Source organism: Propithecus coquereli, unplaced genomic scaffold, assembly GCF_000956105.1.
Source record: "Propithecus coquereli isolate 6110/MARCELLA unplaced genomic scaffold, Pcoq_1.0 Scaffold1070, whole genome shotgun sequence".
In the NCBI taxonomy this organism is placed as follows: domain Eukaryota; kingdom Metazoa; phylum Chordata; class Mammalia; order Primates; family Indriidae; genus Propithecus; species Propithecus coquereli.
In genome coordinates this window covers 12,987-22,848 of record NW_012134637.1, presented here as the reverse complement: position 1 = coordinate 22,848, position 9,862 = coordinate 12,987, and the positions used below count along the sequence as shown (strand labels likewise).

The 9,862-nt window shown below is 50.2% G+C and overlaps 1 gene segment (V, D, J or C); it reads right to left on the bottom strand.

Moving 5' to 3' along the window:
• Positions 1-2,619: 2,619 nt before the first annotated feature.
• LOC105812765 lies at positions 2,620-3,152 on the bottom strand. The segment is given in 2 exon segments: positions 2,620-2,957; positions 3,065-3,152. Coding segments are annotated over 2 exon segments (384 nt in total).
• Positions 3,153-9,862: the final 6,710 nt, after the last annotated feature.

The window sequence follows — 9,862 nt, the reverse complement described above, 5'->3', positions numbered from 1 at the left end:
ACCATGCACAGGGCCCTGCTCAGGGGACTGTGCCAGGCCAGAGGGGACACAGCTGCTGAGTCCCCTTCAGTGAGCACAGGGCTCAGCTCCCAGGCCCAGGCTCCTTGGAGTGAATGGTCCTCCCTGAGCAGCTGTGTGGGGACCACAGGGCAGTCCCCCAGCTCCCCCTGCTGGTCACAGGCACACACTCCCCATGGCCCAGAGACCTGAGAGCCCAGCTGGTCTCTGCAGCTCCCAGTCACTGTCTGTATTTGCACAGGCGCAGTCTGCGTCCCACACACTGAGACTGCAGTGCTGATGCTCTGTGTGCAATGACTGTCATTTCTCGCTCCCCAAGGGAATCGTGACTGTGAGAGGAGCAAACCTGTATATAAATGACAACTTACATTGTTAGCCCATCAGATAAGATTCTACAAATGTAGTATGGCTTCCTGGTATGTTATTTAACACATACATATATTTCTCCTGTTTCTTGAGCATTAGTCCTAAAAGAAATATCTTCCAACCACTCTCACATGAGTCGATTTGTGTTTTAGTCTCCTGATTCTTTGTTGTTTTAATCCCTGTGCTAATTGTCACAGTGGAGGAGGCAGTAAGGGCGCTGAGGTTTGCCCCTGTGGGGCTCACACCTGCCACGTTGCACTGGAACAACACGCAGCTGGTGCTGCACTCCCAGGACCTGTGTCGTCGGCTCCCCACGTCCCCTTCTCCCCAAGCAGAGTCCTCTCCTCTGTGGATGCAGAGCCCACACTCCCGTCGTATTTTTCTCCCAAGTTTTCTCAAGAGGATGCTTGAGGGGTTTTGGATTGAACAGGTGAATATGAGACAGCATGAACCACACAGTGATTATGGGAATGATGTTTAACGTTTTGCTGAGAAGTCACTATTTTGCAGGTTCTAGTTCAATGGAGCGTTAGTGACACTCACGCACCCTGCGCACCCACGCTCTGCAGCGACTGCTCCTGTCTGTCGTCTTCTGGTGTCACAACAGTCTGTTACCTTCTGCACTTTTTTTTTTTAAATTTTATTTTGTTTTCACCCTTAGAGAGGATGATATGAGCTGCTCTATGTTCAGTTCAATGGCTCTTTATCAATATGCCCCTTTAAAATTGTAACATGATTTATTTCTTTTAATATATTTATTACAGCTGATTTGTAGTTTTTGTCTAGTAACACCAATAACTGCGCATCTTTGGGGATGGTTTCTATTAACGTTTGTTTGTTTGTTTGTTTGTTTAGTTGCTGCTGCGGGGATTTGTGTGCTTTTATCCCCCAAGTGTAGGCATCACTTTCTTGTTACTTTTTCTCAAAATTTCACTTTAAAAAGAGAGATTTTAAGTGATATAATGTGACAACTCTGCTAACCAAATCCCTTCCTTAAGATTTTATTCTTGAGTTGTTGCTGTTTTTGTCATAGTTGTTATTGTTGGTGGTTTATTGTTCTGTGATTTCCTGGACTAATTCTGTAATTGTCTGTTATTTCCATATGTGGTCACTGAAATCTGCTCAATTCCATGAGTAGTTTGCTAATATTCGGACAGAGATTTTCTTAAAAGCCTTGAAGCAACACATCTCTGAGCCTTTGCCAAAGGCTCTGTGTGAGTATTGGAATAGCTTCAACACTCCATCACTTTACAACTCTGCCTTGGCTCAGAAATATATTGATTTCCATTAAAATCAGGCACAAATTGTGTGTAATCCAGCCTGGATTATATCTGGCTCTACACTGACGGAGTCAGAACATAGAATTCATATGTATATAGATAGACAGATGTATATATATCATCAGGGAAGGACACATGAAGGCAAAGTGTGCAGGGACCACAAAGGTCATGCCGTGTCCTCTGTTAGGATCCAATGTAATTTAACAACCATGTGAGGGTGTTTCAAAGGGAGTGTGCAGGGTGACAGGAGTGAGACAGAATCCATATGCTATGGATCCATTTATAAACCTTAAAAACAAACAAACCACAGGCTCAGAGCATGCATTGGGGGTTCTCTGGGAGGGCTGTGGAGGGGTGGAGGGAGGATTTTCAAGGGGCAGGAGGAGGATTTGGGGATGAGGATAGATTCACTGATGCTATTGCAGTGACAATTTCAAGGGTGCGTAAATATTTCAAAACATATGAAATTGGGCACTTTCAATATCAGTGTTTATTGTTTGTCAATTATTGCTCATTAAAAACACAGAAAAATAGGCTGAGAACAAACAGATCAGGCATACACTGAGGTCAAATAAGAGGAAGACACAGCTCTGGGACTTCCTGGAAACGGAGGCAGGAGGATGATGGAGACACAGGTTCCCCACTGAGGGGGGTCTGAGATGACACAGCTGGACCTTCCAGCTCAGCCACTGGACCTCACTGCAAAGAGACCCTGTGTCCCCAGCTGCAGGGGAGCAGGATAAGGTATTTCCTTGGGGACACTTTTCCCAGCCCTGGGCTGCCGTGAGTGACCCTGAGGACAGAAGGGGAGGAGGAGCCTCCTTGCCCGTATGGTATCCGTGGGTGCAGCTGGGCCCACGGTGGCAGCAGCAGCAGCTGCAGAAGCCACAGGCTGGGCCTCAGCAGCAGCTGACGGGCGTTCACCCTCCTGCGGGTGAGGAAGGGGGTCCTTGTCTCACTTCCCTGTGGGCCTGGAGCACTGTGGAGCACCCAGGCTGCTGTCATAGGACTGGCAGGAATAATCAGCCTCGTCCTCAGCCTGGAGCCCAGTGACGGTCAGGGAGGCCGAGCTGCCGGACTTGGAGCCAGAGAATCGGGCAGGGACCCCCGAGGGTCTATCGCTATCATCATAGATGAGGAGTTTGGGGGCCGATCCTGGGAGCTGCTGGTACCTGTGTGCATAATAACCACCCCCAATGTTGCTGCTGCTGCCCGTGCAGGAGATGGTGACCCTCTGCCCCGGGGCTCCAGACACCGAGGGCGGCTGAGTCAGCGCAGACTGGGCCCAGGAGCCTGGAAGGGGGAGACACAGACATGGTGATTCTGGATCTGGAGACAAGAGGACAGAGCAGGGCCCCATGGTCTTCCCAGGGCCCTTTCTCTGGCCCGAGTCAGGTCACCTGTGCAGTGAGCCAGGAGGGTGAGGAGGAGAGGGGCCCAGGCCATGGTGGAGACTGTCCCCAGTGCTGCCTTCTGTGCCCGCAGCCAAAGCAGCTTCCCCAGGTCTCTCCTTCCCCTCTTCATACCCTGAGAGGGGAGGCTCCCTCCATGCAAATGACCCCAGCTTTCTGCCCCCACCCTGGGCCCTGGTCAGGCCCCTCTGCCTGAAGGTGTCAGGGGGTGGGCAGAGACGGGGCTGTGTGGTCCCAGGGGTTGGGGAGGTCACAGCTGTGTCCTGAGCAGAGGGCACCAGGCAGGGCAGGTGGCCGGTCTGAGCTATTATTGCCCCAGACACCACAGTAATGGGTTTTGAGTGCCCCCTGCTGCCCAGGCCCAGACACGCCATCATGGGACATGGTGATCAGGTTCCCCCAGAGCCAGCCCTGTCTCCCCACTGCTTTGTCCACTGAGGAAGTCTCATATGACACCAATTTGTGAGAGCCATTAGGAATGACTCTTCAAAATATAAGACTAAGAGAAAATAGGGTTTATACTGAGTGATGAGTGCTGTCAGTCTTCTTAAAAAATGACAACATTTTAACAGTTTCTCATCAAAAAGAATAAGCAGTATATATTATTTTGTCATAAAAAGAACAAAGCTTAAAAAATTAGCCGGGCATGGTGGTGCATGCTTATAGTCCCAGCTACTCAGGAGGCTGAGGCAGTAGGATCGCTTGAGCCCAGGAGTTTGAGGTTGCTGTGAGCTAGGCTGACGCCATGGCACTCACTCTAGCCCGGGCAAAAGAGTGAGACTCTGTCTCAAAAAAAAAAAAAAGAATAAAGCTTAACAGAAAAGATAATCACAATTAATAAAGCCAAAAAAAAGAAACAAAAGTTTGTGTGTGACTAGAAAACTCATGCAAGTATAGTGCATGCACCAGCCTGGTGTGTGCGAGTGTGCGTGGGGGTGTGGAGTTGCTGGGGACCACCAGGACCGTCAGCTTCGCATCTGTACCAGTGAGTGTGCCACAGTGTGGTTCTAGTACTGTGAGATCTTAAATGCAGCAAGTTTTATATTTCTCAAAAAAATAAATTATTGAATATATAGTCACTTAAATAACTTAGGTCTATAAGTTTATGTGAAGGAAAGGTTATAGCACATTTTAATTTGGCTTTTATAACCATAACCTATTTTAATTATTATTTTAAATTATGTTTGTTTTTTACTTTGCTGGTTTCAATTTTTCTGTTATCACCACCAGACTCTAATCTGAGCAACTGTGCCGTGGTCTGTGCTGTCTCAGTGCTGACTCCTCTCTGATGCTGCCGTGACCGTCCCAGTGAATTGTGTTTCCCTTTTCTCCCCCCTCAATGAGCAGGGACTCACCCAGGCTGAGCAGTGTCTCCTGTAGAGAGGACAAGGCAGCCCATGTCCCCCCTTGCCCCTGAACATTCTCCCTGGGGCTGTCCCCAAGCTCTCAGACTGAGGACAGAGAGAGGAACAGGGCCACAGCTGAGTCCCCAGGTCACCCCACTGTGTCTCAGCGCAGTGTGGCGGGGTGCTGAGAGGCGGCGCTGCATTTGGTAAACAGATATTGGGCACCTCCCTTGTGTTGGGCGCTTTTCAGCAGTGGGTGTGTCACTGTGCCGTGAACAGCCTTGTCCCCGCCTCGGGGAGCTGCCCCTGATGGAGTGATCAGGTGTGATGCTCACAGGGGCCTCCCTTCCTCATGTCACCACTGCAGGCAGGGACCAGGGGCCATGGCTGCACTCAGGGGTCTGAGCGGGATGGAGGTTCCCAACATCACAGGGGAGGAGGGAATCAGAGCGAACATGAGCCGAGGGATTGTTTCTGGGTTCCATGAAGATGAAGACAAGTTACAAAGTAGATCTAGAAGGAGCAGCACGGGGATGAAGGAGGAGACCAGGTGAAGGGGCCGCCGGGGACTGAGGGACAGGGGTCCAGGAGGAGAAGGAGCTGCAGGACCAGGGGCTCGGCCACCTGGGAGGTTGAATTTGTCAAGTCGAGGAGCTTGCTGACGGGGTGTCATGATCTGCAGAGGTCGTGGGGCTGCAGGGAGCAGGGCGGAAGCCCTGCCTTAGAGAGGGTGGCGGGAACAGTGCAGGGGACATTGAAGAAGGGACCCACATGCCCCAGGGCAGACTGGCTGGGAAAGTTAACACAGACAACATCCAAAACTCACGCATCCTTCTCCGGAAACTTCGTATAGGTGGAATCTTGCTAATTTGCAGGTTCTGTCAGAGGAGAAGAAGAACATAAAGTTTCTGGTTTTATTAACAAGCAGGATGTCAACTGGCTCATCTCCAACACAGGCAGTTTGCTTCACGGTCCTCTCCTTTTGGGTTTAGATGCAGTGATTTAAAAACGCTCATTGGCCAAGTTTCACCATCTCGCTGGTCCCCTCAGTAACATACCAGCTGAATAATATATTGGCACAAATTCATTCCATATATTATAAACTAATGAGTTCATTATTTTTAAAATTATACTCTTACCCCTGTTAAGTGACCCATTGAGAGTCCCAGAGAGACCCCCCTGCCCTGTCTGCTTAGACTGCTGAGCAGAGATTCACTGTGTTTGGGCGCAGGGCTCTCTGCTTGGGCTCTGGAGTGACGGCCCAGAGGCACCGCGGGCTCACTGCAGCTGATCCCGCTGCTTTCTAGAGACCCTGCCCTTCCAGGACAGTGGCCGTGGATGAATATTTGGGGCCATCAGCCTACAGGTGAGGACTGGGCAGGGAAAGGGGATGGGACACTAAGCGTGTGTTATGTGAGACAGGAAGTGGCCCAGGCCTGAGGACACGCCGCAGTGTGGGACAGTCACTGAGCAGCCCCAGTAAGAAGCTGAGAAGGAGAGTCCAAGGCCAGGCGATGCGGGAGGGGGCAGTCAGGGCTCTAAGAGTTGGCTTTGTGTCCTGATGGGGCAGAGTCGCCGCTGACTCAGGGTGAGGGTGACTCTGATCCCAGCTCCCAGGACACAGAAGAGGAGGGGGCAGAGGTAGCTCCACTGTGCAGGGGACCCCATGAGGGGGACCCTCAGCAGTGCCCAGGGGTGACCTGGTGGCAGCTGTGTTGGGCTGGGAGCAGAAGGGGACCCCACATGGCGATGTGTTCACAGGAGGGCTGCAGGTGCTGAGCCCCTGGGATGGCCCCACCTGAGGAGGGCAGGTGGAGGGGAGGCACCCGGGGGTGGTGGGCATTTGAGCCACGGGTTCCGTCATTGGGCCTTCTCCGTGCTCCTCACCTGCTCTGGGAAGATGAGGCCACCGTGCGCGCTGTTTGCTCCTTTCTACGTCTCCTGAGATCCCTGAGTTTCAGGTCTATGTCTCCCGGGAGAGAGTGGATGTCACTTTGCCTGGGACCGATCACTTGTGGGGACATGAGAAAGGTCAGAGGGCCAGTGGTGTAGCTTTGTGAGATGGGGACTCCTCTCTCTTTACCTGTCACTTACTCCTAAATCACTGCAAAGGCGGCAGGTTAAAACAAACATGTGTTTTCTGTGGCTCAGACAATGGGAAGCAGCGTAGCAGAGTCGTCTGGCTCAGGTTTGCTCACGAGGCTGCAGCCACGTGGATTTCACTGGGCTGGAGGATCAGCTTCCAGCTTGGCGGAGTCACAAGCTGGTGGCAGAAGCCTCGGTCCCTCCATGCAGGGACCTTTCCTTGGGGCTCCGTGTGTGTCCTCACAGCATGGCGACTGCCTGCCCTGATCATGTGAGCTTAGAAATTGCCAGATGGAATTCACAGGTCTTTTATGAACCAGCCTCAGACGTCACTCTCAGTCGTTCCTCCATATCCCATGTGAACTGAAGCTGAGACCCTCAGCCCTCCTCTGACCTCTGACTGAAAGGGCCTGTCTTGGCCGAGGGGACGCCAGAGGAACTTTAACACTGAGATCCCAGCCACAATGGGATGGGAGTATAAAGCGTAATTACGCAGGCTGATGTTCTCTCCTTTCGTAAATATCCATGAAACTCCTACAATTAAATGTGTGCACATAGCCACCCTGCTCAGCTAAAATCCTGTTCCCTTTGTCCCTCCCTGGAAGTACATGTTGCTGGCTGTGGCCAGGAGCCCAGTTTCCCAGCCTGTCAGCATGACCACTGTGGGCCACAAACCCTTTATGACAAATAAAGCTCTGCTCTCCTCAAACTATAAACCTTGTTATTTTTTATTAGTTAACACCTAGCAGCAACACAGCGATTCCTTTTCAATATCTGAAGAGGCAAGAAAACCAGAGAGTAGTGATCACTACATCTTATTAGAGAAAATCTACCCCACCTGGTCAGTCCACATGAGATACAAATCTGAGGTCACAGAGACCTGATGTTGACACAAGGTCTTGCTTGCTCTACAGACAGCAGGAGCATTAGAAAGGCCACCTGCCCCACAGTGAATCTGCCCGGTGGGCGGAATCTTTGGGATCCTCACTGTGCACATTCACGTTCCCCTTTTATTCCTGTCATTACCTCCATTCCCGGTATAAAAGTTAACTGCAACGGAAAATTTCACTCTGGAGTTGCGTCCAAAAGCAACAGGCCTCGCAGGATACTGGAGGTGTGTCTAGAGTATTTTTACCAAATGGGTAGACTTTTCATCTGACCCCTTTGCAAAGTGTGTTGGGCCAATAGCTGCCTCCTGTGACTGATGGGGTGGAATGGACGTGCAGTGAGGGCTGTCAGCCCTGCTTTGGGAGGGACAGCCAGGCAGGAGGCAGCACAGATAGTCACTTGTATGAGTGACCCACAGACTACAGCCAGAGAGGAGCAATCTTGTGGTGGTCAGGTAATCACCGTCCTGCTAGCTGAGTCCCACAGTAGGTGGGACAAGGGGGGCAGGGGTGGTGTTTTATGGCAAAGCACAGGGTGCCTGGCGTGACAGCCACAGTAGCAAAGAGCTGTCACCATGAGCTGTGTCTGCTCGGGGATGAGCCCTGTGTGAGAACCTCGCATTTTGCGGCTCGTGGTGAGTACGTCACATCTGGTGCACCGTTTGAACTTTGCCACATGTGGAGGGATGCCTGCAATCATCACAGAATGGGGAGTGACATGAGGATGTCAGAGATTAGAGCGTGTCCTGAAAATCACAGAGCTGCTGAGTGTGAGGGCTGACTCCCCGCCCCATGTATGCCTCAGGTGAGCGGGGTCACCTGTTTGTATCTAGAAACACCAAGGTGAGGAGTGGACTGTTTGGACATGAAGACGGTATTTGCTTTAACCAGAATATACCATGTTTATAAAAGGTGTGTCAACAGAAGACAACTCTCCAGCCTTCCTTGCCTTGAAGAAAGGATTGTTTCAAGGAGTGGAGGAAAGACAGTCACATCTCACAGTGACCGTCCATTCTGAGAGGCGAGTGACCAAAGTAATGTTTACTTCAAACAGACTTTGTTCAGTTAGATGCCAGCGAAAATGGTGACTTGATTAGAAAAAAAAAAAAAAAAACAGAAACATAGAACTTTCATTTCATGTAAGATTTCCAATTGAAGTAACAACAACTTAAAATTCAACGTCAATCATATCCACGACTAGTAATGCAAGTGCTAAATATAAATGCACATTTTGTAAAAAAACACATTGTATGCACAGGGACCATCATTCCTGTTATATGTTTAAAAACAAACTAAGAGATGAGTTTGATATGAACAAAGACCTTCCATTTCAAAGTCATTTATCTGTTAATTAAACAAAGGTCAATAATGATCATTGATGTGCCAAATATTTTTACAGTGATTAATGCATAATTGATATTACTGTATAAACAAAGTCTATTTCTCTATTTTACTTGATGCATTTAAATCTAAATGTTCAGTATGTAACGTATTTCATCAGCTTCTGGAAGCAGGTGGGGGTGTGTTTCTGGGATTAAGGGCTGTGCGTGCCTGTGTGTCATACAAACATAGCAGGATTTCGAACTTCCACATGGAGCGGGCATCAGAAGTGAGGAGTGATCTTGTGCCCCCTCTGTGGGACTTCGTGAACAGGCGGATGACAAAATATTTAAATTCCATCCCTCACACTTACAGCTGAGTTTAATTTTGTCTCCCATTGCCATCTACCTGAACCCTTGTCCTTAGCATTGCATTTCCCAGAGCGTGAGGGGCAAGGCCAGCCCTGGTGTTGCCCCTGCTGTGGGTGCCGGAAGCAGGGGAGGGGTCTCACTGGGGACAGAGTGGACTGGAAAACCTGGGAGGGAGGCCCTGTGTGGAGGGGACAGTGCCGCTCACGCGCTAATTGGACACACTTTCTGACTACAGGATGCCCCGTGGGTGTGGCCGACAGGGATACAGGTGTCGTTTCGCAGAAGTGACTCATCCTGACCTGTGTCTGCCACGTGACTGTGCTGCTGGAACGGTGTGTGGGTTTTCTTTCATTGTTTTCAGTCTTCATAATTATTTGGTAGAAAACATGGGAGATATTTCTCATTTGTTGAATAATAGTAGTGTGGATACATTTTAACATGAACTAAATAAGAGTTACAGGGAGTTTTTGTCCCACTTCCCCATATACTAGTGTCACTGTGAGAAGCACTGCTGTACCCAACCATACAGTAATAATCAGCCTCGTCCTCGGGCTGCAGCCCAGAGATGTGCAGAATCCCTGCATTGGCCGAGGCATCTTTGGAGCCAGAGAAGCGGCTGGGGACCCCGGAGCCCTGGTGCTTACTTGAGTCTGTGTAGTAGTACAGCAGGTACCGGGGAGGGCTCCCTGGCTTCTGCTGGTACCAGTATGTACCATAGCCACTGACACTGAAGCCACTGCTCAGGGTGCAGGTGAGTCTGGCTGATGCTCCAGGAGA